The sequence below is a fragment of the Hakea prostrata genome, chromosome 10, assembly GCF_041222555.1.
Source record: "Hakea prostrata isolate BN-2017 chromosome 10, UWA_Hpros_2, whole genome shotgun sequence".
Classification (NCBI taxonomy): domain Eukaryota; kingdom Viridiplantae; phylum Streptophyta; class Magnoliopsida; order Proteales; family Proteaceae; genus Hakea; species Hakea prostrata.
This window is the reverse complement of record NC_142609.1, coordinates 14204475-14231814: the sequence shown is the minus strand read 5'-3', so window position 1 is coordinate 14231814 and position 27340 is coordinate 14204475. Positions and strand designations below refer to the sequence as shown.

Below are 27340 nucleotides of genomic sequence, written 5' to 3'. Positions count from 1 at the left end.
ACTAAACCCAGAAGTCAACCTTCGTGAACTCCCATCCTCCATTAGCTATCCAAGGTTCCAGCATTAAGAGGTTACCAGCTACGGACCAAGGAGATTCTTCAATCACGTTGAAGAGATCCTGGTGATGTTCAAATTGAAACATGAACATGTCGTTACCCATGGGACTTATAAGCACCGGTAGGACCGTGTTCCAGGCCTTCAGAAGTCCCTCATACAATGCCTTCTTTCTATAAGTTTTCCCTTCCATAATCTTGCCCACTAGCGTATTGATCTGAACCTTGTTTGCTACTTCCTCAACCTGTTCATCGACATCTAACCCATCGACATCAGATAGTACTAATTCAGGCAAGTTGCTGCTATTATTTATGTTACCAAGAGTATTTCTTCCCCGGCCCCTGCCTCTCATTGGAGCTCTATCTCTGCCTCTCATAGATGCTGTAGAGAGTTCAGAATCAAACACCAAGCAACACACTCTAGAGGAAAGGAATAGATAAACACTCATTGTGGAGGAGAACAACACTCACAAACGGAGGAGAATAAGTAACTCACTGTAAATAAAATTTTGTAGTTGAAATACGGTTTTCAACTTATGGGTTACATTGGAATTGTATTTTTCATGAATAATGTCAAGATGGATTGGACCTTAAATTGGGATCAACCCAACTTAAGTTAAGGGTGTCAAATTTGGCATACGGTATGGTTTCGACATTTGATAATTCGATACATATCGACGATATGCTACCTAAAATCGAAATCTTATCATACCAAATTCCGAAAAATAGATTGGTAGATACCGTACCAAATTTGAAAATGGTGCAGTTTAAACAGCATGGTAAAATAGTATCGATATACAATTGACACCATTACCAATTTTGGACAGTAAGACATTGGTTTGGGTTGGTTTGACTTGGACATCAGGTTTATGGGAACCCGGTCCGATCTTCTGGTTAAATCATTGCATCGAAATTTTGGCGCCAAGATCTCCCTCTCCTGAGTTTCACGACCTCCCCTCGTCACAGAGGTTACAGAACTCGCGAAATTCTATTCATGCCGATCCAGGGTTTTGGTTTCCTTCCCAGTTTCCGGAGGTAAGTTCTTATCTTCCAAATTTAATAAGCCACACAGCGAACCTACCTCTCTTCATCGCCTAAACCTCCGTCGAGGCCCCTACCGTCAAAGTGGAGAAAGCAAAATCAGAGACAGTCAAAAGGCCGAGAAGAACACACTGGAAGGAAAAAGAGGATAGAAGAAGGAACCTCTCCTCTTCTTTGGACACATCCCATGTTTCAGCTTGCATCACATACCAATCTCCCACTTCCAGTTCTCCACTTCCGATTGGCCCATATCCCTTTCTTTCAGAAACTAATTTCTGGCACTTCGATTTTGACGATAGCGGAGAGATGTAGCCACGATTTTCGCAGCGAAAGTTTGGTGCTAGTGTCTATCTCTCCTGAGTCTCACGCTTCCCTCACAGAGGTCATAGAGCTTGCAGCGTTCTATCCATGGCGAGCCAGGGTTTTCGTCCTCCCCAGTTTTCGGAGGTAGGTTCATATCTTCCGCATCTATCATATTTACAATTAAACCTTCCCCATTTTGATTGAGTTGTCAGTTTTCTCTATCGAAGTGGAGCCTTTTGTTTTTAATCATATCAACAGTAGAACTTATTAGTTTCTAGTATCCTGGAAGTCTTGTGAGTTTTCAATTCCATTTCTCAGATGGGTATTCGATTAAATAGGTCTCTTGGTGCGTAAATCTTAGCAAAATGGATTCCTTGCTCCATAAATCGTAGAAGACGCTCTTGATAAGTCTATCTGTTTTGATCTCAAGACTTTCTCTTTCCTTCTATTTTTTTCCCGCTGGATTATATCGATGCTGAGTTATGCACTATATTTTATTTTGATTTCAGATGTTTGAGATGTATCAATTGATCTCTTTAACAACAATGCTGCATTTTCATTGATCATTTTAAATGGTGGTGCTACTTTGAGACCCATATTATCTGGTTTCACAACTCTTCCCCGATGAGGTTTGTTAGGCTTAAACAAATCAACACTAGCAAGCGTATGAGAAACTGGAATCACAGTGAATCAAGTCATGACAGAAACTTAATGCCCACAGAACCTGCAAACAGTGAACTCAATGAAGATGAACTAGGCCAAAAAATTGAACCAAACCCAAATTAAAAAGAAAATTCTTCTTCCATAGGATGTGATCTGCATCAACCCTGCTTAATTTGATTATATAATATACCATGGACTATTGCTTAACTGTGTCTGTAATGGCAAATCAGCTTAACTGACTGTTGAACACTTGCTCCCCCCACCCCCCTCCCCCCAAGTGCAGGATATAGCTTGGCTTCCAGCATGGATCCAACCACATCATATACAACCAAATCACAGGCATAATGATGCTCAAACTACTGAGCAGGGATGTAAGGTATGTGCTTCCTTCCCTTGCAGGAAATGCTAAGATCAATTTTCATTAATCTTCTTCCCAAGATCCAGGTGATATTCCAAGTTTACCTTTTTTTTATTAGGTCAAACTGTAACTACAAGGTTGTAAATTAGCTTTCATCTGAAATCTATTTCTGGGTGATATCATATAACATTGTATGCAGAAATAAGAGTTACTCATGAAATTACCTGAAGTTTCAACGCTAACTTGGTAATCTTCTCATTGTCTTTAGTGGTATAGCATTCCTAAGCACCGAACAAAGATAATGATACACTCATGTTAGCATCTTTCCTATTATTTCCACCCCCCCCTTTCGTTTTCTCAAGTATTGCAACCTTTCTATTCTGTTAAAATTATGTATTTTGACCGGAAGTTTGATGGAAACCTAGCAAGTTATGTGGAGTACTTGAAAGAAGAACACTTATCAAGGGAGGAATAGTGTATGGCTGGAGAACCATGATGCCTCATTTTGGGCATGGGTTAACAATGTGCCCATCACCATTTCAATGCTGGCCATCATTGAACTAGTTACCTTAGTAAAGTGGAAGATTTCTCTAGGGAAATGTCCTTGGGTTGCATGTGATTCTTTTTCTTGCGGCTAATGGCCATCTTAGGGTCTGCATGATAACACTTAACACTTCTATTTTTGGGCCATATGTCTATCTAGAGTTGACTTTTTGTATTCTACTCAGAGGAGAAATTTCTGGGGAAAAAAGATTGCGTTGGTGATGCACTGATGCATTTTGATTTCTACAAGTAGCTTATCCCCAACTAACCCACAAATCAATAAATTGAAAACAACATAAAATTAGTAACTTGACTGAGGCCTGAAACACCCTATTCAAAAGAATATTGATTAAACTTGGTTAAAATGAGCTTTGTATGTAGGTGAAACACTGCTGCAAGTTTCACTTGCATCCAACAGTTTGGATTTGAAGATATGACACAAATCACCAAATAGAAGCTAGTCACAGCAAATAGAAAATTTGTGCTGTAGAACAAAATAGCTAGTAGAATGAGCTCAGATCTGGCGAGAATGGTGTTCTGTAGCAGATAAGATTATGCTGGTCTGAATGGAGAGATCAGCAGCAGGCTTTGGTGCAACCCTGGTTGTAGTACATAAGCATGGCAGAGTTCTGACAGGATCCAGTAAAGCTGAACCAGAAATAGGGACTTTTGGTATGGGCTATGGGGGTTTTTGCTAGGTTTATGTGACTCAGATTGAGGTATGGCTTTTAGGGGCTTGGGCTGCTTGTCCTAATGAAGGACCAACGTGACTTTTTGATGATTTTGAGGTTCCTGAAAAGTAGGATGCAGTTTAGGGAATTTAAGAACCCTAGGTCGAAGGGGCTGGAGAGGGATTTCTGGGCTGAAACTTGGTTTGGAGGGGGATAAACTTAGGGAGACTCCTTCCTGAAAAGGTCCAATTCTGAACAATAGTGGCCCACAAGATCTGCAGTGCAGGTTTCTCTGTTTTGGAAGGTTAATTGGGGGGGGGGTGTTATTGGGCTGTTCTTACGACAAGATGTAGGGGCAGCAATGGTCAATGATGTCTCCTTGAATAATAAAAAATATCAAAACAAGTGGAAGGGGATGGGATAACCTGTAATTGCACTGACCTTGATGGACTGCTGTAGTTTAATGGTGGGGATGATCTGACAGGCTGATTCCACATACTGAACAAACTTTTGGACTTTAAACACTGAGTTGTCTTCCAGACTTCCACCTAGGATACCAGGGCTGGACTCTAAACACCACTTCCATATCAATTTTGGACTTCAACAACCAGGCCTTCCTTTTAGTAACAGTTACTTGGGCAGACAGCTGAATCAATAATCAATTTTTCTCAAATCTGTCTTTCGTTCATCCAGAATTGGGTATATATAATGCGGCTTAGAATCCCTACAACTGTAAAGGCCCCATAAATAAAGGTCTTGGAAAGATATTAAAACTGTGTAAAAACTCTCATGCATGAAGAATTAAGGACCTACCAAAACTGGAAAACAGAATCAGAAATCTACCAACCAACTCCCAATAAACTCCTAAAATCTGGCTAGCAATTTAAATGGACTTTAAACATAACACAACTCCAGCTCTTGGGTGCGAATGTGGATCCTTATACTATTTAATAGAAATATAACCTATTAACTAATGAAGGAATAAGTTACAAGACTATTCTGACTCCGTCTTCAACTGAGGCTAAATTAGACCCTAGTGAACCAATTGAACCAAATGAATCATGTTTCAATTTGAAACAGTTAACAACTTAAAAAAAGCTAAGTAAAATGCTTATTTAAGCATGATTTCTTGGCCTTTAATCCTTTATGTGAATGCGAGCCAGTAGGCCTGCATATTTGTATGACAATGTGAATGCGATTGGGTTTGCAAAACAAGACAGCATATACAATTTAATGTTTTTTGTGAAAAATAAGTCTTGCAAACCATTTCCGATATGGTATAGGATTCTAATTATCCAACAATCTACAGGCAGCCTCTTTCTTCATTTTTCCCCATTGGGTGATGGAAACCTTGTTGAAAGACTCTTTCACTCAGAAGATGCTCACTTGCCCCTATGATAGGCTTTGGCCCATAGGACCTTGGTATCGAAGTGACAACGCCGTTAGGTATAGTGTCATGGTGACAAGTGTCTATCCCTATCCAACAACTGGTAGAATACATGCCTGAATTTGCATGAAATGATTCTTCCAACAATACATACATGTGTGCCCACATTTGTACCCTGATCAACATGTCTAGGCATATCAATGTGACAACCATATGGCAAGAGTGTGACAGCTCAAACCCTAGTTGTTGTTCAAATTTAAACTGTAGATTTTAGGACAAAAACAGCTCACCCATTTTACATCCCATGATAATATTAAACCATTAATGTTAATGGTCAAATAAAATAAACTAGGTTTGATGAGCCCATAAATCTGGTAAGCATGGCTTGAGATCTTGCTACAGGGACCTCCATCCTCAAAAAACCCAGATCTTGGCTGAGATGTGTTAAAGAATCCCCAATCAACTCGACCAACTTGAGGGCCATCTTGGTGGGTATTAGGGCTCAATTTGGGTTGGAATTTGGTATTTGGACTATTTAGGCCTTCTAAACACAGTGGTGGCCTTAGATTTGTGAGAATACAAGTATAAATACAAGTTCCAACTTGACCCTAACTTTTAAATCAATATGCTAAAGTAGTGACCATGCAGACTTATAAAGCATGAAATACACAGCCATTACTTGATATGAATGAAAACATAAAGGTTTAAAGTTAAATAATACATCAAACATGTTCAGTTGTTCATAATTTCACATTGCAAAATCGGTGTACTTATGCTGGAGTAAAATCAATGACTAAGCAGCTCCTCCAACTCCTGCTCCACCACACTAGCTGCAAGATATCTGATTTTGTTGTCCTATGTCATTGTCAAGTTATATGTAGACAAAGGATAGAACCTTGTAACGAAAGAGAACAAAGGACAGAGAGGAACGTTCAATGAAGTTGATCAACTGTGACTAGTAAGATCCCTTCAGTAGATCCTAGTTGTTGATGAGCTAAAAAGCTTGTTGATGCAGCCTATGTAGAGATTCGACCAACTTTGCAGCGAAACATCTGGTCAAAGCACCAAATGCAAAGGTGGAAGGAGTGTTGAGAGTTGAGACAGGTTGAGATTGAGATATCCTGATTCATCTTAACCAAGATGGGGTATTTATAAAGACCAAGTTGAACTGAGATCTCACAAGATCTTCGAAATCTCGAGTCAATGAGTTCTCTGCTGAGATGTTGTATTTTCTTGGTATCATCTCAAATTTCATGAAATCTCGTCTTAAGGGCTCAAAATAGGAGATCTTGCTAGACCTCGAACTATGCTAATAAGCATCTTATCATAGAGTTGTTTTTGGATTTCGTTGAACCAACGTGCCATCTATTATTGAACTCACTCTAAGTTCATAGGGTTTTTTTTTCTTTTTAGATTATTCATAGTTGGGATGATCCCATTCTCTTTATTTATAACATCATTTGATTAAAAAAAAAATTGGCAACTCCTATCTATGGTATGGAGAACCGCTTGCAACTTAGGGGTTGTATGGCAATGATTTTGTGTCAATTTCCCGATTTGGCATATAATGAACTTTTTATGTTTTTGTGCTAAATTGGTCAAATTGGGCAGAAAATTGGTACTGAAATCTTGTATGGTTGGGCACAGATGGGAACGTTTCTTTGGCAAAGAAAGGGCTTCAATTGCAAAGAGATCGGTTGCAAAGAGACGGTGAGAGTGAAGGCCGTAGAGTGCAGAGAGGCGAATCTTCGCTTGCTTAGGGCTTGAGAGGGACAAGAGAGACAAGAGAGACGAGAGAGTCACGAGAGAGTCGAGAGAGACACATATGGGCTGTTTTAGGGCTTTTGAAAATAGATGGGCAAATGACAGCGGTACCCCGATTCACCGTCATCTTCCCTCTTGTGCTTTGCTTTTTCTACCGAAGTGCTTTAGTGCCCAAGAAGCTCCAATTCACCGTCATTTGGAGCTTCTTGTTGGCACAAAATTGTGTGTCAAACACCCGGTTTAGCACACTTTTGCTGAGCCAGCACACTGTTTTTAGACCGGTTTACCATACATGATTTCAATGACTTTCTGGCCAAACTGGGCAAATTGCACAGAATTAATGTGCCAGAATCATTGCCATACAACCCCTTAGTATCTCTTCAAAATAGAAGCTATTCCAGAACACGACAAATTAGAAGCTAATTACTTGATCCTATATGGGACTAAAATGCCAAATATGAGCTTATAGAATTAGCAGATTATAGTAGCAAGCCGAAATACTAAAATCATGATTCATGTCCGACACTCAAAATCAAACTTATTAGTCCATTTTGCAGTCTAGTTTGGTGTTTAGGTTTTCTGTTGGACTTCTTGTCAGTGGCATATTCAGCTTCCCTTTCTGATTTATGGTGTTCTTGGAAATGAAGACTTGGCTTCTCTTTGTGGCCTAAATTTATCACCAAAAATATGGCAAATAAGATGAAACAGCAAAGCTATATCTTTGTTTTTATTCTTAATTCCATTCTGTGGATCCAATTCCTGGCAACTGATTTTATGTAGAATCCATCATGGAATTACAAAGATTTGTACTATTTTGAGTTTTGAATGAATGCATATGGTGCTTTCACTGAGGATTTGATATATGTGAGCAAAGATTGTGTTTTGCACTATTTGTTACTGTACTTCCCCCATATTCTGTTAGGATTTTGTAGAGCAACATTCCTGTTGATGGATTTCTTTTTTCCCCCCTGTCATTGTACTAGGATTCAGTGTTTCTTCAAATGAGAGCTAGTGAACAAAAAGATGAAAATTTATTTGCCAAGGGAGATATTAGATGCAATAGTTTCCATTTATACTTATCAGGCGACGACTGTTCACCTATTGGAATGACTCCAACTGCTGAAAGTGTAAGTTCTTAATACTGCCCATCAAAATGAATATTATTTAATTAATGATTTTGTAGGTCAAACCGTTCCGCTTTTCTAATGGATAAAGAGATCATGATTAAAATGTGCTTTGTTTTTAATCTCATCATTGTGTCTGATCATCTAGACTGGTGTTTATCTGGAATTATTAGAATTAAAAAGTTTTCAGCAACCATGAAGTTGATAGGTGGTAGGCCTCCTGGAAGGATGAAAACATTTCTCAAGGAACTAACTACTGTAGCTGCTTTTTGAGATGGCAGCTGTAAGGTTCTAAAGTCCCCCCCCCCCCCCCCCAAAAAAAAAAAATCTTTGTAAATGGTCTATTCAGTTTATTGAAGAAAAATGAGATCATTATAACACAAAGCATGAGCATGCTCCCAAAGAAGCGGAATTGCGTATTTATGTTACCTGGAAGGCTGGAACACAATGGTAATGTAGCTGGGAATTTCTGCCAAGGAGTTGATAGAAGAATCATTCCCATATTTACCCTACAAATAGTACCTAGTCTGATATAAACAGAGGTATGAGATATCTCGAAGTCTTGGAAGAATAAGATCCACTGGCTGGCAGCCAATTTTATAGCCATTGTCAGCTCAAATATATTTAAAAAAACCCTGCCCTCCCCCCAAATATTTAAAAAAAAATGTATTGGGGGGCGGGGTTGGAATGAGGGAAACAACAACAAAAAAAAACTTTTCCCCAAAAAAAAAACACATTTGAAAAAAGATTTTTTTGCAACAACAAAAAAAAAAAAAACCACCACAGGGGGTTTTAATAAAAAAAAATAAAAAAAGGGGGGAGAGAAAAATACAAAAAAAAGAGGAGAAGGAAAAAAAAAAAAAAAAAAAAAAAAAAAAAAAAAAAAAAAAAAAAAAAAAAAAAAAAAAAAAAAAAAAAAAGAAAGAGAGGGGGGGGGGGGGGAAAAAAAAAAAAAAAAAAAAAAAAAAAAAAAAAAAAAAAAAAACAATAAGCCTGTTCCCAACTAAATGGGGCGGCTACATGGATTCTTGCCCCCAATCGGTCTGTTCAAGGCCATGCTGATACAAGGCCTAAGCTATACATATCCTTTCTCACCACTTCTCCTAAGGTTATCTTAGGTCTACCCCTAGCTCTTCTAGTTCCTTCAATATGGATTATATCACTTCTCCGAGCAGGAGCATTTATAGGTCTCCGTGAACGGGCCGTACCACCTCAAACGACTTCTCAGCTTATCACTTATAGGAGCAACTCCGACCAACTCTAATATGATCGTTTCTTATCTTATCCATCCTAGTTTTGCCACTCATCCATCTTAGCATCCTCATTCTGCTACACCGAGTTTATCTATATGATTCTTCTTAACAGCCCAACACTCGCACCGACATCATAGCTGGTCGGACAACGGTCCTATAAAATTTTCCTTTAAGCTTTAATGGAATACGCCGATCACATAAGACCCCGGATGCACCTCTCCACTTCATCCACCCTATTTTAATTCTTTGGGAAACCTCATCTTCTAAATCACCTCTTTTACTTATGATTGAACCTAGGTACCTAAAACAATCACTCGAGGAATCTCTTTATCGTCAAGTATCACCACTTCATCATCGCCCGATCATGACTAAAGTTACAAACTAGATATTCGCTTCGATCTACTAAGTTTAAAGCCTTTTGATTCCAAAGCTACTCTCCATGATTCTAATTTGGTATTAATCCCCACTTGGGTCTCATCAATCAACACAATATCATCCGCAAAAAGCATACACCAGGGGGCCTCATCTTGAATGTCTTTGGTTAATTCATCCATTACAAGTGTAAATAGATATGGGCTTAAAGTTGACCCTTGATGTAGCCCAACTGCTATCGGGAATTCATTACTTTGTCCCCCCACGCTCTAACACTAGTCACCGAACCATCATACATATCCTTAACTATATCTACATATTTACTTGCAACACTTCTTTTCTCTAGTACTTGCCAAATTAACGCCTAGGGACTCTATCATAAGCTTTTTTCTAGGTCAATAAATACCATATGAAGGTCTTTCCTACATTCTCTATACCTTTCCATAAGTCTCCTAATTAAGTAAATAGCCTCCGTTGTAGATCTTCCCGGCATAAACCCAAATTGGTTCTCCGTAACTATAGTTAAGTGTCTCAACCGGGTTTCAATTATTCTCTCCCATAATTTCATCGTATGGCTCATCAATTTAATGCCTCTATAGTTATTACAACTTTGAATATCTCCTTTATTTTTGTAAATTGGAACCACAACACTTCTCCTCCAATCATCCGGCATTTTCCCCGTGCTCATAATCTTATTAAACAACTTAGTCAACCAAACTAGTCCATGGGTTCCTAAGCTCTTCCATACTTCAATTGGGATTTCATCAGGACCTTGTGTCTTGCCGAGTTTCATCCTCCTTAAAGCTTCTTTTACTTCGGACATCGAAATTCTACGAATATAAGTTCGGACACCGGTGCCTTGGTGAAAAGTGTAATCGTCCGAAACATAAGTGCTTGAAGAATGCTCATTTAGTAAACTAGAGAAATAGGTTTCCCATCTTTTCTTAATATCCTCCTCACAAACTAATACTTTACCATCTCCATTTTTAATACATCTAACATGGTCAAGATCTCTACTCTTCCTATCCCTCATCTTAGCTATCTTATAAATAGATTTTTCCCCTTCCTTTGTGCCCAACTTATTGTATAACTCTTCATACTTCCTTTCCCTTGCTTTTCCCGCAATTTTCTTAGCTTCATTTCTATCTAACCTATACCTTTGAAGATCCTCAACATCCTTAGTTCTTTGCCATGTCTTAAAACTAGCTTTTTATTCCTAATGGCAGCTTGAACCTCACTATCCCACCACCACGCTCTCTATAAGAATGGATCTTTCCTTTTGATTCACCTAGAACATCTTTAGCCACTTCTTAATACACATAGCCATCTCATTCCACATTGCATTGGTATCCCTTTAAAATCCCATTTCCTTGTTTGACTACTCATTAACGAAGGATTTAGAGTACTCTCCTTTCAAATTCCACCATCTTATCGGGATAGTTTACCTTGGACCTTTTATGTGTTCTTGGGACTAAGCACATATCCAAGACCACAAGTCTATGTTGTGCAGTTAAGCTTTCCCCGGTATCACCTGCAATCCTGCACAACAATCTATCAGTCCTCTAGTTAGGAAGAAATCTATTTGGCTCTATGCTGTCCACTTTTGAAAGTAATTAAATGCTCACTCTCTTTTTGAAGTAAGTATTTATAATAGATAGATCAAAAGCAGTAGCAAAATCCAAAATTGAAATCCCCTCATCATCCTTCTCCAAAACCATAACCTCCATGAACACTCTCATATCCTCTTGATCTTTCCAATATGTCCATTTAAATCACCTCCTATGATAATCTTTTCTCCACGAATCCCAGAATCCACCCATATTTTCCCAAAATTCTAGCAGACTTCATCTAGTCCTACTGAGGTGCATATGCACAAATTATATTACTGAACTCTTTCTCCATTACAAGCTTGATAGCAATAATCCTATCACCCACTTTTTAACATCCACCACATCATTTTTTAAATCTTTATCCACTATTATACCCACTCCATTTTTATTTGTTTTATCCCCAGTATACCAAAGTTTAAAGTCATCCAACTCTTTGGCTTTTTTACCCCTCCATCTAGTCTCTTGAATGCAAGCTACATTAATCCTTCTTCTCCTCATAACATCTATCAATTCTAAGCTCTTACCAGTTAGAGATCCTATGTTCCAAGATGCCAATCTAATCCTACGCTTATGCTTATGGACTAGCTTCTTTACCCGCACTCGTCCACGGCGCGGGAACCCTTGCCTACTTATCACCGCATCCGGGCGCTGATGCGACGCGTCGCTTACAGGGGACGCCCTAGCTAACCCTTGCCCACTTATCACTACACCCGGGCCATAGTGTAGCGCGTCGCTTCTTTTGTCGGGGAACGCCCTAGAATCAACTTGCTAATAGATGAGGAAAGTAAAAGAATAATATGAGGAGATTGGGAGATCAATAAGGACAACAAAGTAACACCTGGGAAGGAATTTGATTATTGAGATCCCAAATCCTTGGTGGTGACCAAGTCTCCACATTATCCGATACCTTTTCACAAGTTCTTGGGTTTCTAGAGAGAACTCCCATGATAGTGCATCCAATGACACATCTGCCCTTGCCTCTTTCACCAATAATAGTGGGTCTAACTCTAGAAATACCCCTAGTTGTGGGGCTGCTACAAAAAAAACCCTACCACTTCCCAGGAGTCTACAGATATACCAGTTAGAACTTGTCATCATTGTGGTCCGGCAGCACATATTCAGAGATGTTGTTAGGAAGTTACATGGCAAACCGCCTCAGGTTGCTAATACTGCTACTACAGATACCACCTCTACAGCCCCACAGTCTGAAAAAAAATCTGAAGATGTTTGCAGAAGATGCAGTTTCTTAGATGTATTATACCAATTTTTTAGGTATCATATTGGTAAGGGTTGCCCAGAATCTTCCAGCAACTAATTCTAAAATTTTATGGGTGGACTGGATAATATGGTGGGATAGTTATGATTTGTAGGGAATGACGAGGAGATAAAATTGGATCCAAATGCGTGGGTAGGGAAAAGTTAGGGTTTTACCAAATTCACGTGAGATGAGTGGGGAACTAAAACATATCCTAAAATTAATGGGAGTGATTTGCAAAAAAGTTTGATAAGCTCCAAAGGGATGAATTGAGATGCCCAAAGTTAATATGGGAAAGCTCAATTAACAAAACCTAGATGGGGTAAGATTAATTGGGAAAGGAGATGAAAAGGCCATTAGGGTTTTATCAAAATTTCCATGGGATGGATTTGAGATATCCAAAATCACTATGGGATATAAGAAAAAGAGGTAGGGTGTGTTAAGGGTTCCTAGGAAGCCAGTGGTGGGGTACAGGAGGGTTCAGGGATGGTGAAAAGGGGATGGATAAAGAGATTGCTAAGTTCTTGGGCAATCTTTCTTGATCTTTCTCTTTCCTTTCTTTTTTCTTCGCTTCTTTCTTTCTTTTTTTCTTCTTTCTTCTCTTTTCTTTTCTTTCTGGTTTCAGATCTGCTGCAAGACTTGGAAAGGGAAAGAAAGGAGACCAAGGGAGAAAAGAAGGGGGAGGGGGTGCTGCAAGGGTTGGGGGAGGTTGGGGTGCTGTTGTAGGGTGGGGGAGGCATCCAGGTGGGATCGCAGGGGGTGGAAGGGGGCTAGGCATGCTGCTGCAGGGTTCAGGAGGGGCTGGGGAGGCTTGTGCAAGAAGGAGGGTAGGTGGGAAGGGGTTATTGATTTCTGTACTTGTTTAGGGCTGGGTTGCTGTTGTAGTAGTGAAAGACTGCTGGAGATTGGAAGAAGATGCTGGAAGTTGAAGTCTTGATTGAATTCTTGAAAGCTAGAAACCTTGACAACTGCCATGGCCCTCTCACAAGGCCACGACCCTATCTTTTACTAAAATCTGCTTCAATTCATTCAATTCAATCTCACTTACTAAAATGGCCTACTTATAGCCTTACATCAAGAAAGAATCTGACTCAAACTAGGAACTAGACTTAGACTCAACTAGGGATTTAGAAACTAACTCAATTAGGTTTCTTTCATAAGTTATGATACCCTTTACAACTAAATATCAACCACATAAAATAAAATAAAAGATCTAATTATCTCTAAAGAGTCCTACTTAAAAGAAAGACTCCTTAAGGCACGAGGAGTCAACTACTAATTCAAACTAACACTTTAAAACAAAACTGGACCTGGAAAATTAAAACTAAAATTCTGAAATTAAGATTCAGCAGCTAGTTAGTGCTAAAAATTAACCAATATGCCCCTTTTAGGGGTTTGGCCAGCCCTAGGTGTGCCATCTGGGTGGGGCCTTGGGGCCCACACGAGTCTTTCAGCCAGGGCTGCGCCCTTGTTCACATCACTTTCCCCAGACCCCACAATTGCAGCAGCTTCATGCACTGGTATGCACTTGAATGTCATTTCAATACAGAGAAGTGTTATCTGGTAGCGCACTCTTATCAAATTCCGAAAGTTTTTGAGGATTGTGAAAACAGTATCCAGTTGGCCTCTTTGTGGTGCACTAGAAATGCTGAATAAGTATATTGAGTTCTTTTTTTTTTTTTTTCTTTTTTTTTTTGGGATCTGTTTTTGTTCTACCCTTTATTAGATGATTGAAAGTTTGGACTTTCCACGTCCAATTACCATGTTATGAAGTTAGTGACTAAGTGTAACCCTGATTCCATATGACTTCCAGCTCCAATAACATTTTTTTTCCTGAAGAATGATTGGACCGCCAGATGTAATTCACAGGTTTTTAGGTTATTAGTGATCATTATTTTCTCTTATTATTTTATTTTCAAGGTTTAGTAGCCTCATATGTTTTTCTTGAATTTCTTTTATAATTTTATGTCGCATCTCCTTGCCATATCCTGTCTCTCTGTTTAAGGTTTATGTTAGTTTCTTTTATGTACACTCATGCACATACCTGTTCTCATTTCCCTTTTCATATGAATACTCTTAGATGCCTGCAGCAGAAACATTTTCCTTTTTCTCTCTGTTTTATCTCTTCTACATACTATAATGAATAATCTATGGGAAATGAGAGGAGTGCTATTCAGAGACAATGATCTCAAATGTAGTTACAAGTGACTATTCATGGAATATATAGAGTACTTTGTCTGAAAAGAATACTAAGCTCTGCAGCCACAAGGGTCTCCAATGTCCCTTTTAACTGCTGGTGAACTTCAGGAATTCTGAGGAGTTCCCTCACTGCCATTTTTCTTTACACTCATAGCTTGATTATTTAGCATTGATGAGAAACTATGAAGTAGTATCTACTGTAAGTGGGATTATTGAGCTCCCAAATTGACCTCTTTTGATCTCCCGACATGATCTGGTCTTACACTTGTGAAAAGTGATGTGAGTTAATGGTTCTTTTCTGTGTCTTCATATTTTTATTGCGTCAAATCCTCATTATAATATTATGAACTGCATAAGCATTTCATTTCCTTATAATATGAGATTATGTGCTATATCACTGTTTCCGGTCTCATTTTATATAACTTAACATGAATTCTTTCTCCCTTGAACAGTTGGCTCATATCCGTTTGCAGCTTTCCTTAGATGGTATTTCAGAAAACCCTCAAAGTCCTGCTGCTTATATATCACAGTCAGAGAAGCATGATACAAATAATAGCTTGATTCAGCAAGTACTTCCTGAAACTGAAGTTGTTCTAGGTGACCAATCATGTCACTACAAACTGGATGATATCCCTTGCATGAAAAATTTGATTCCCTTGATACCCAAGGCAAGGATATCCCAGACTTCAAAAGTTCAATCATGCACCAAAAATAACAGGAGTGGGGGGAGAAAATATGAGAAAAAGCTTCATGCTAGACAGCTTAGGAATGTTGATATTGGAGATGCCATTGAACACTCTATTGTAGCATCTGAAGCACTGATTATATCAGAATTGGTTGCAAGTGACTCGTCTTCAGAAAATTTACCAGCTGCTACAGTACTTGAAGTTGCACTTCAGGTAAAACAAGCTCGAAACCACTTGTGCCTGGATGGGTTAGATGGGGCCTCTGTTTGCTCAACTGAAACTGTTGATGAAACTGATCTGCTCTTGAACCTGGATGATGACTATATGAAGGAAGCATTCATTGATGTAGGATTGTCACCTATGGAGATTGTTGGTGCTTCTGGTGACATGTGTGGCTGCAGTATAGTTGTAAAAGAGGGGACCAGCTCACCTAGATTGTATTCTTATGTTCCAGAGACACCGATCTCAGACAATAATATTGCAAGTAATTCTGAAGTCCAGAGGATAGAGACTAGATCTCAACAAATTGATTTCAATGGCATATCTGAACAGAATTTTGAAGATACTTTACCTGTTGATTTAAGGGAATCAAAGAATTCTCCGCTGGAATCTACTGGTGATGCATCGGATAAGTATCATTTTGGTCCTTCAAGCATACAGGATAACTTGAAAACCTACCTGCATCAGTCAATCGATGGAGATTTAAATCAATCTTTGGAAATCTCAGTAAGTAGGGCCTGTAAGGCATCCTTCCACGTAAAGGATTCAAATTGATTTAATATTTTTGGGAGCAAGATGAACCAAAAACAAAGAAATTGAAGCAAAATGGTAGTGAGTAAACAATATGTTTCTATCCATGTGTCAACTGAAACTTGTCCCGCTGGCAGGTGGTCAACCATGATGTTGCTGTTGTTGATTCATTCTCAGGATCCAAAGTCAGAGAAACATGGTGCTGTATTGCTTTCAATCTTCTAAACTTTTTCTATCTAATTATGCATATTATAATACTCAAACTTTCCTTTTCTATATTAGGAAATGGAAACAAAATACTGGATGTAGCACCTGACAGATTCAGAAGCCGCTGGTTTGGTGGTTGGGCTGCAAAGGTGGGGGGATATCTTGTTAGGATTAACATTATTGAGTTACTTTTTATCTTCAATTTTTCCACCTCTATTTGTTTCCAGTTTTTCTGGAGCACTTTGACTCTGTAACTCATATTGCCGGATGCATATAAGGTATTAGCTAAGGGAGTTCAATACATTTATGCAATCATGTGTGGAAAATCCACCTAACTTTTAGAAAGCTCCAGAAATACAGCACAGACAAGTTAGATAGGATGGTTAAAACATAACATAAATGCCATCACATTACTTGTTATCATAATCTATTTGTTGGAAACCAATCGTGATTATCATGTATCCTCCTCTTCTGAAGATGGGCCCATTCATTGAGTTTTATGAAGTAGTCATATAGTGATTTATCTTGCAGAATCTTTCAAAACTTTTTACCTCTTCTCCAATAGCTCGACAACTTACGAGGTTTATACCTTCAGTTTACCCAGGATTTATTTCTTGTTGTGCCATCTATTATGTTGGTGCAATTCGGCAGGCTTAGTCCTCTCCTTTTGTATTAGCCTCTTGCTTGCCCTGAATAAGTTATGTCCATTTTGCAGTAAAGAAAAGGGTTCTGCTCCCACTAAAGTGTTCACACATTTTTAGAAATACATTTTTTTCACATACAGCCATATGCACAGACAATCTTTTGAATTCATCCTTGCTTTTATCTTCATCAGACATCAGCTTATTCATTTGCAAATTTTGAAGGATAATTTTGCATCTATGAACTTGGAGAGGAATGAACTGACAAAAATATGTAGACCGTTCATTGGGGAAACCAGCTTTTTGTCTGAATCTGCCGATGTTGCCCCAGATGAGGGTTCTTGTGTTCAGAAGCTCGAAACAACTTCCTTCATGGCTTCATTGTCAAGCATACCTGTTGAAGAAATGTGTAACAAAGTGAACGAAGGAACAGTGCTTTCTCAAGATCCTGTAAGTTCTTCTAGCTTATCTTTGGAGGATCCTCTTTGTTCGATTGTTCCATGCAGTATATCTTCAGAAAAGGCTGATGCTATTCTAGCTCAAGATAAGGATGATGGAGGAGAGAATGGTGGAAATCACTTGATTGCCAAATCAGGAATTGGATTGAGGAATTCACAAAGGACACCAGAGCCATTTGTTGAGACTGTTGAGTTTGCATGCCAAGTAGGGCTTATATCAAAAGTAAGCAGTGAAGGTTTGTTAGATACAAGTTCCAGGAGGTTGACCTCTCTCAAAACTTATAGCATGGTAATGCCTGCTGAGAATGGAAGTTCTATAAATAAAAGTATTTATAATAAAACTTCATTCCCACTAGAAGGAAACTTGGAGTTCCATCCATCTGAGGAGAACATAGATTTCCTGAAATATCATAATGATGAATCCACTCCATTGCTACCTACAAAAGCAAAAAAGAAAGTATACCACAGAAGATATTAGGGGTCCTGCCTGTGTGAAGCTAATCAAGGAAACTGCAGGTGAAAGAGGAGAAAGTATTGGAATTACAAATGAAGTCAGAAATGAGATTACAAACAATGGACAGTTCTTGCAGTTTGACCCGCAAGAGGCAAGGTGCTCACCTATTATTCTAAACTATGGATGCCGCCGTCGTCTTCAAGCTTCCAAATTTACCACAAGAAATAACACTGAAGTAAATTTGGAAAAGGTTTCAACACCACAATGTACAGAACCATGTAGTTTAGTTGGCAGTGGAGACCAAAGTAATTTTATGCCAATGCTAAATAAAAAATCTCACAAAGATCAGGGCTTGACAAGGAAGAGAGTTAGATTCTTTGAAGCTGAAGTTGAGTTTCAACGAAGCAAAAACAGTCCAAAGCTACAATCTGGAAACCAGAACCGTAAGTCAGACACTTTGGTGCAGTGATTAATTTAATTTTCCATGTATTATTTTCTGATAATATTTTTAGTGATTAACCATATGCTGGTTCAGTTACAAGAGCAGGTGAAAAGTGGAAAGGTTCAGGGCTCCAGTTGGATGCCAATTCTAGAGAGAGAAATAAAAAATTCAAGGATATCCATATCAAATGTAGAAGGAGGATTATATTTCGTGGTTTAGAATTCCTGCTTACTGGATATGCTAGCCAAAAGGAAAAGGAACTGGAAATGCTGATTAGGAACCATGGAGGTGTCGTTCTCTCTGATATTCCTCTACCTTGCCTGAACTTAAGGAGAAACAGAAGAGGAAGATGTAAGCTTCAACAGCTTCCCATTGTGCTATCGCCAAAGAAGGTATTTTTCCCCCTTTGGTTTCAAGGTATTATCCCCCTCCCCCTTTTGGTTTCTATTTATGAATTTGCTGATTGTAGAAGTGCTATTATGTCATCAAGATTTTTGACAATGGGAACATGTGCTTGCTTGGAAGGTAATCTAGGATAAAAAGGACAAATTTGTTACTGAAATTATAAAAGGTAAAATGATGAATAGAAGGTGTGACTGTTGACTAAAACTATGAGTGCTATGACAGCCTACAATGTTCTCATATGCTTCTTGTTGTGCCTGCCTTTCTTCTTATATGTTTTAGAAAGGGTGAGCATTTTGAAAGTGAATAGTTGTTATTTCACATAGTTTCTTCTTGCTGTGCAAAATGACTAGGTCACATCCAATAAAGGTATGATATCTAATATTGGACCTCCTATTATTGGCACAACCAGCCTAGTCAGCGTCAAAGAACCATATCAATACCTCAGGCCTCTTGTTGGAGCTCCTTTCGCTAGGTTGACCGGCTACAACCCAAAAGATTCCGGGTGAATCAGCTGATTGAAATACAATAAAGGTAAATAAATAAATAAATAAAAAGAAAAAAAGAAAGAGCTTACCTGCCAGTCTCCTATATACTGTGGACACATTTATATTTGCAAGCACCAAGAAGATTGCTATTATTCATTGAACTAGAATGCATGGTAGTTGGAGCAGGGGGTAGCCTTCTCATGCTGTTGGTATGGTTTACGAGGAGAGATACCCAAAGGAATAAGTGCAGGAATAGGGGGAGGACTGGTTGAACCTGTGGAAGAAGAATAATAGGATGTCTTCTTGAAAATATGACATCAACACTATCAGGACCATAGCTCTATAGCCCTTCCAATTTCTGAAAAAATCAAGGAAACTCCAACGAATAGCATGGAGAAACAATTTTACAATATGAGGGGATAAGATATGTGAAAAAAACAAACACAAATAAATATCCCACTGCACCTTGTATTCAGGATGTGTGATCATAGTGTTGTCTCTGTGACTCAATATTTTTCAAACATTATCATTCATTTTTCTTATTAATCTATTGATCAATATCAGCACACACGAAATAAAAAAAGGAGTTACAAATGATGTATTCAAATTTTTAGCAAAAAAAGAAACTAGGTTTCTGAATTTACCTCATTTGCTTGGGTTAAACACTTCAATCTGTTACTACTAATGATCACAACAAGATATTCTGCGGGTTACAGTCCATTTTTCATGTGGAAATATAATCCCCAAATCAAAGTTAAAAAGGTTGGACTGGGTGGCTTTAAGAGAGTGTTTTCTTTTCAACAGCTGCACATTTTTATGCAGGTATGGAAGTAAGTATCGATTAGTATTGACTCATATTGGGTTTTTATAAAATAATATACTATGAATTTCTGAACTATAACACGTCTTTGATTTATTAACAATTATTTTCTTTTATGGGTCAAGTTTCGAAGTTCTTTTTTTTCCCCAGCACCTCCAGTTAATCTGTTCTCCTTAATTCTGGTTTCTGTTTAGATCATATTCTGTTCTCTAGTTTATGATCTGTTAAACATCAGGTTCTCTCTTCATTCTGGTGTCAACCCTGTTTAAACTTCAAAATTTCCAGTGATATTAAGCACTATTTCAAGTCTGCCTTTTTCTGTGTGTGTGTGTGGGGGGGGGGGGGGGAGTGTGAAATCAAGTCTGCTTTCTTAAAAGCTCAAGTTCTGATCAGTTTTTCTGGCTTTTGATTTCCTTTAGTTGATAAGGGTTAAGTTTGCTATAGTGTTTCAGTTTGTTTCTTACCTGGATCTGTTCTCAATATTTAATTTCCTATCCTGGAGTTCAATTTCAAGAATTCTTAACCCATTGGAATAATCCCATATCATCTGATCTGTCCAGTTGATTTAAGTCAAACTTTGAGTGAATGTTTATCCCTGTATCTTCTAATCTGGCCAGTTGCATTAAGTCGAACCCTGAGGAACTGTTTTCTCCATTTAGTCTGATCATTGACCAGACTTAGCACAATCTGACATTTTTAAAAAAATAGTTTCTGGGTGTTCTTCTGAAAGTAAAAGCTGGTTGAGTGTTGTCTGATGCACTTCAGAAATCTTTGGTCTTCTAACCTTCAACCTGTAAGGTGAAAGGTGATTAGAAACCCATCGATTCACTTCAATGAAGCATCTGGTATTTCGAATATATATATGCTCAATCATGTGCTGATTCTTTGTAATTTATTTTTCATACAGTTGCAAACGCCCAAGTTCTTGTATGGCTGTGCAGTAAATGCCTTTCTGCTAAAAACTAGATGGCTTACTGATTCGATTAAAGCAGGTTCCATAGTACGCCCTGACAAGTAAGCTGAGATTTTTTTCCTATTTTTAATAATGCTTTTTCACAGAAAGAAAATCTTTATTATGTAGTTTTGCTTCTTTATTTGTGCTTTTATCTTGTGTATCCAGAATTATGTTTGAACTAATGTTGCATTACTGGAGGTATTTCTTTTTGAATGGTGTAGACTCATCAAAAGCCTTTGTTGTTACAAAAAATAGGTAGAATTATCCTCCTGTTTTTTCATAGTACTGTAGATATATCATAATGAAATCTTATTTATTGGTTACTTGTTGCAAATGAGGTTCTTGAACATTTTCTGTCTTTGAAGAAAATTTTGTTGACTTATAAAAGGACAAGACCTCAAACAAGTATAGCCAAAACCATTCACAATCTGAAAACACATGTTCTCCAACAAAAAACATACATGCTGTAATTTTGTAATGGTAAACAATTCTCCAAACTCTATTTAAACCTGTCAACTCTTTGATGGGTTGAAAGATTCTGCCATTTTACTTGCTGACTTTCACCAGCATCTGATCATTGAATTCAATTGTTTTGTCCAATTGTGAAGCAAATTATTATGTATTTAACATTAAGCTGAAGCCTCCACGGGCCTATTTACTGGAGGACAACTTAGGCACAAGGAAAAATAGTCTCCAGCCTCCTTCAATAAAGAAATTGTCAAAGCCCTATTTCAATGTAAAGTCCCATCCTAGCCAAAGCAAACACAACTCTTTACTTAGCCAAATGTCAGGAGTATACCCTCAAAATGGTTCCTGTATTTGATCTGATGACAAATGCCATGTAGTGTGGTTAGGATTTCACATAAAGACCCTTCAAAGTATGCTAAAGAGAATTTATTCATAGCACCTCCTGTGAATACCTTTTATTAAAGATTGAAAGTGTAGCCAATGGTGTATTAGTAAAGCGGTTAAAGGCCCAACCTCCCACGGGGAGGTCTTGGGTTCGCACCCATTCGGCAGCATTAATAAAAAATAAAAATAAAATAAATAAATAAATAAATAAATAAAAGGAAAGAAAAAAAAAAAGATTGCAAGTTTAGGAACTGAAATTGTAGCCCTTCTTGCTCGGAGTGCTTATAGAAATGTTTTATTGTCAACAAAACAAGAATCACAAGGATTCTTGTGATGTTAAAATGTGGATAATAAAAACAGAATGAAAAAGGATCTCAAGTACAAATTAGTCTTATTCAAACTAACTGGGGTCTTGATAGCTACCTGATGTTAGTTGACATCATGCTTGAAACAGGATGTCAAGACCTAGATTATGCTTGTCTTTCCTCACCAGTTCTCCTTTGCCAGTTCCAGGCTAGCCCTTATCCCCATTCAACCTTCATATGGATCAAGCCACCCTTAACTGGAGCACCCAAAGGCCTCCACTGAACATGGCCATGCAACCTCATAGGACTTTCTTGAAATTTATCCTGAATTAGGGGTATTCCCCCATGTAACTTGACTACCCCGCCCCCCTCCTTTTTTCTAGGTTTATCTTTATTTGTTTGCCACTCTTCCATCTCAACAGCCTCATTTCCACTAAACAGGTTTTATCTACATGATGCTTAACTGCTCAAAACATACACCATAGCAGGTCTTATGACTGTCTTGTTAAATTTTTCCTCAAGTTGTAACGGAATCTGTCTATCACATGATATTCTGGATGTACCTCTTCCACTTCATCCATTGTATTTTGTTCTTTATAGGACATGATTTTCTGTATCACCTTCCTAATTGGTGAGATTGATCCTATATACCTAAGAGTATCCAGTATAAGAATCTCCATGTCATCGACTTTCACTCCTTCATTATCCATCCCAGAGTTACTAAAGTTACACAACATACTCATTTCATCTCCTAATCTTGAACCTTTTGATTTGATGGTTGGTCTCCTTAGCTCTAGTTTGGCACTTTGGTATCAATTCTAGCTTTTTTCTCTGCCACCAAAATGATGCAAACAAAAATTATGCACCAAGGAACCTTCTTGGATTTCTTTTGGTTTAACTCATACATGATAACTGCAGACGAAGACACATCATCATCTGATGCTATAAGGTTCTCCCATTGAGGTCATCAACATACATATATTGCTCCAAGTTACATAATCATGTCACACAATTAGTGAAAAGCACCTTCTGATTGGGGTATCCATTTATTTTCATTGAGGAAAAAAGAACTTGTTGTCTCCAATTGATCCAGTTCATAAGGTTTCAACCTGTTGTTATCAGTAATATACAACCACAAGGTGGAGATACATGTCGAACCCTTATCAGATTGGAATTCCATGTCAAATTTTGAAGTCTTATTTATAAGGTCAGGTAGAGCGAAAAAAGGATTCCACAATTCCACGTCTAAACGACATGTTAGGTAATTACTTTTAACTAATGTGAAACTTTCCTTATTTTGATATCAATAGAAGTCAAGTGAGTCAGTTGGGACAATTCCATTACATCATCTTTGTACAATTTTAACATGCTATATCCAGCCTCCTATCTCATCTAGCTTGCCCAGATGATACTCCGTGTTGTATCCTCTTGACAGTTTCAGCCCAGCTGATATCTAGACTCTAGATCCTTTAAATTGTTCAACTCTTTCATCTCCACTATTAGGAACTTTTAAGGTTTCATGATTAGACATTATTCAAATTCTGTGAATTCTGTTCTGTAGTTTCTACTACTAAGTCTGGTGAATTATTGCTGAACTAAATGCTGCTTTTTCCGTCAACAAGAATGATGAATTTGATGTTCATTTTTTTATTTTTTTCTACTATGGGTCCAAATTGCATTAAAAGAAATTTGTGTTACGTATGCATCATTAAGTGGATGATGTTTTTATTTTAATTACAATATCGTGTGTGAAAATTTTAGCATATCCAATCCTCAGGAACTTCACTCATGCTGTGTTTTGGTGGAAAAAAAGACATAATGATGTTCTCAACTCAGGTTTCCTCTCCCGATATTTACTCAAGCACTTCTATAGCAGTTCAAAATTTTAAAAGCATGTGCCTATTTGGTAGGTTTGTCATTTTGGGGGCAGGTCTTTGTACAATGGTCTGTGGACCACGGTTGAAGCCTGAGGTCAAGGCATTGAAACAGTCTGTCAGCATGAATTTCTGGGGTAAGGCTGCATGAAAATTGCCATGCCCCCCCCCCCCCCCCCAAGGGACTTTGCTTGTGTGGAATCCTCCAACTCTGGGGTTTGCCCTAAGTAGGTTAGTCATTATAAGCTCCAAGAGTGTCGTTTGAGGTGGTATGCTCATGTTCAGTGTAGGCTTGGGGATATACCAACAGGAAAGAGTCATTTGATCCCGATTAATGGAAGTAAAAGAGATAGGGAGACCTAAAAGGTCATTGGAGAAGTTCTGAGGAAGTATGTGCATAGTCTAGGTCTTGCACCAAGTTTGGCCTTCAACTGCTGGAGGGCAAGGATCTATGTAGCAGACCACATTTAGCTGACATTTCCTGACTTACTAGGCTGTGTTTCATTCCTCTCACTTATGTATTTCATTTTTTTCTCTCTCTTTTATAAGCTGTCTTTCATTTGTCATTTTCCATTTTTGTATTTCTCTTCCAATTCTCCATCACTCTTTTTTGTTTAGGTCTGAGTTTTCCCTGCTTTGTTTTGTCTGGATCCATGTAGTTGACCCCATAAAGTAGTATAAGGTTATGCTTCTTGTTGTTGTTGAAACTTGCAAGTAGGTTTGTCATATGTAAATTTATGTTTTCTATCTACTCTTCTTTTATCTGTTATCCAGTGCCAAACATAAATATTTTCTTTCTTATACAGATCAACTGAGCATTCTTATAAATCAATGCTTCAGTTCCTTTTCTTCTTGGTTAAATTATATTTTGCAGTTCAGTTCTCTTATGTTTTATTGCTTTTGACAGATACATGATTCTATCATATCAAAGCAATGCAAGGCACAAGAGAATTGGCCAACCAATCTTTAGGAATAACATTACCTACATATTTGACAAAGTGGGGATTATGCTCCATGGAAAGCACAGTTTCTGTACCAAATTGGAAAAGATTATTAAGGTGAGGGCTTGAATTGAATAATCCTTAAGAAAATTCTTGGCTCAACTCCTCCTTGAGACTCTTCTTTTTTCCCAATTAAACCTTATTTGATGTGTGTCAAATGTCAATGCTGTTTAATAAATGGAAATATATTTATACTCCTCAGAAAAAGAAAAATATTCTTTTTAATACATAAATCTATGAATATTTTGTTGACCAAAAGAAACCAGACGAATATTTTACTGCCCTTTTATTTTTAGCAATGTATAACCACATCCGTATTTATGAATTTTGAAAAAAAAATCATCATATAAAAGTAAAAAATTGCTGAAAATCTTGTTTTTATTTTTGATCTAAGTGTTTAACTATTTTATCCTTTAAATATTAAAATCTTTAACTATTGTTATTGGATTGGATTCAATCATTCAAATGCCAGGGTATTTGCTTCTTTGTGAATTAACAATATCTTAGCTAATATAAAAATATTAGTTGAATGTTGCTTGAATAACGTAGATGGGATTGGTTGTTATTGTTGTTACATAAATAAATCATCTTTATCTACTTTTTCAAGCTAGGTTTCCTCAAGTTTTGACGGGGATAAGTGGAATTGTATAGGTTTTGCAAGTTGGAACATTATCAAATTACCGAATCTTCAGAATAATGTCGATGCCATGCAAAGTGTCATTACAACCCCCTTGATTTTGTCTCGGTCTTCTTTGAAATTGAGATATTCCTGGACCATGAATGTCCGTGTTTCTGCTGGAATATTTTTGTTTTATAATTAGTGTTCTCCACCAGTTATTTTAGTTCATCATTATCTGGATTTGTTCAACATGAAGATTTTTTCTGTGCTGATGGCTATTGTGCTTATGATAATATTGTGATGGGAAGGTTTTGTTGCTGGACACAAGCAGCTTCAATTGATAATTCCATCATAGCTCTATGAATTCCCCCAAGTTCTTTCTCTCTCCGCTCTCTTCTTCCCCTTTGTCACTGGTGCTGGGTTCTAGGTTCTTGTATCTGTTACAAATAATTATCCAGCATTTTGTATTATACGTCACGAAGAGTTCTAGATGTAAGAGCTCCGTAGGTCACAGGTAAAAAGTCTATATGTTATGGGGGGGATGACTTGGCCAGGTAGCCAACATTTACAACTGCGGATTTGCAATGAACATTCTTGTGTCTGTTCTTCAAACTGAGATGCCATTGATTTGAGGATGGAGGATGGGACATATCATCGAACATCTTCATGTATAGTTGCATGTGGAAATTATTAAATAGCCTGAGTAAACTGATGCATAGTTACCCGTTCTTTGTACAAAAAGCTAATTTCCACCAATGTTTGTAAATAAATACCAGAAAATGTAAATCAAGGCTGTACCTAAGGCACAAGGCTTCCCGTGCATGGCCAATATCTAAATATCACCTGATTCAGCCATTAACATCCTTTTACCTCCTAATTTTGTTATACTACTAACCTTTATTGATTGTTCTGATGTACTTCCTCTTGAGACAATTGCAGTCTATAAATCTATCTATTTATGTTTTTTATTACTCTTTCAGCATGGGGGTGGTCAGGTTTTCAAAACTCTCCAGTGGTTGGTCCAGAGTTTGAAGACTGGAAAAAATTCTGTTGGGGCAATAGTTGCTGAGGATGAAGGGCGGGCATCTCGTCACTTGAAACACTGTGCATTGGAGGAGAAGCTACCAATGGTGGTTGGTATTTGTATTCACTAAATAATTTAATGTATCCAAAAAGAAGGAACTGCTTTTGGCATAGACACAAATATCTCTTTGATTTGTTGGTTTTCCACATCTCTTTTTTCTTTTTCTTTTTTTGTTGGATATTAGTTCCTTTACCAATTCGATTCACTTGTTGCAGCCTGTAAGCTGGATAATTAAAAGCTTACATTTGGGAAGGTTGATTCCTCTTACACAGAATGAGCATTCCTTTGCCTCATCTACTATTAAGATTCCTGACCATCGCATTGCAGTGGAGCTCAGTGAAGAAATATGATATTAACTCTTTTCTAGAGCATTTTGGAGGAATAATAGGTATGTCATTAGTATCCTTGGATAGTCTCACATCTTTGTTTCCTTCTGCTTCCCAAGTTGAAATAGCAATGAATGCTAACAGTGGATAATGATAGATTTAATTTTATTATTTGCAGGTGAATCTATTACAGGCATTGCAGTTGTATGACATGTTCTGGAGATTTCCTGGTTTATCCTTTCGGCAAGTTGCAGGTGAATACACATGGTTTATGCGAAAGCTGGTTTCCTCCAATTTGCCTGAGATATTTTTCATCCTAAGTAGTGTTATATCCTTCTCCAGCTTTGATTAAACAAAAATTGATCAAGCTTTGAGCATGA

At 37.8% G+C, this 27340-nt stretch overlaps 2 protein-coding genes across 2 annotated transcripts; both read left to right on the top strand.

Annotated features, from left to right (window-relative positions):
* The first annotated feature begins 1006 nt into the window (after window positions 1-1006).
* LOC149002057 (uncharacterized) lies at window positions 1007-17722 on the top strand. The gene is made up of 7 exons (XM_089138626.1): window positions 1007-1541; window positions 2344-2436; window positions 7767-7910; window positions 15049-16008; window positions 16170-16231; window positions 17024-17599; window positions 17695-17722. The coding sequence occupies exons 1-7, from the start codon at window positions 1503-1505 to the stop codon at window positions 17720-17722; spliced, it is 1902 nt and encodes a 633-aa protein (XP_088994752.1). The 5' UTR covers window positions 1007-1502.
* LOC149002056 (uncharacterized) lies at window positions 16314-27340 on the top strand. The gene is made up of 8 exons (XM_089138464.1): window positions 16314-16388; window positions 17106-18235; window positions 18328-18626; window positions 20852-20958; window positions 24838-24988; window positions 26531-26683; window positions 26850-27022; window positions 27139-27340. The coding sequence occupies exons 2-7, from the start codon at window positions 17752-17754 to the stop codon at window positions 26982-26984; spliced, it is 1329 nt and encodes a 442-aa protein (XP_088994590.1). The 5' UTR covers window positions 16314-16388; window positions 17106-17751; the 3' UTR covers window positions 26985-27022; window positions 27139-27340.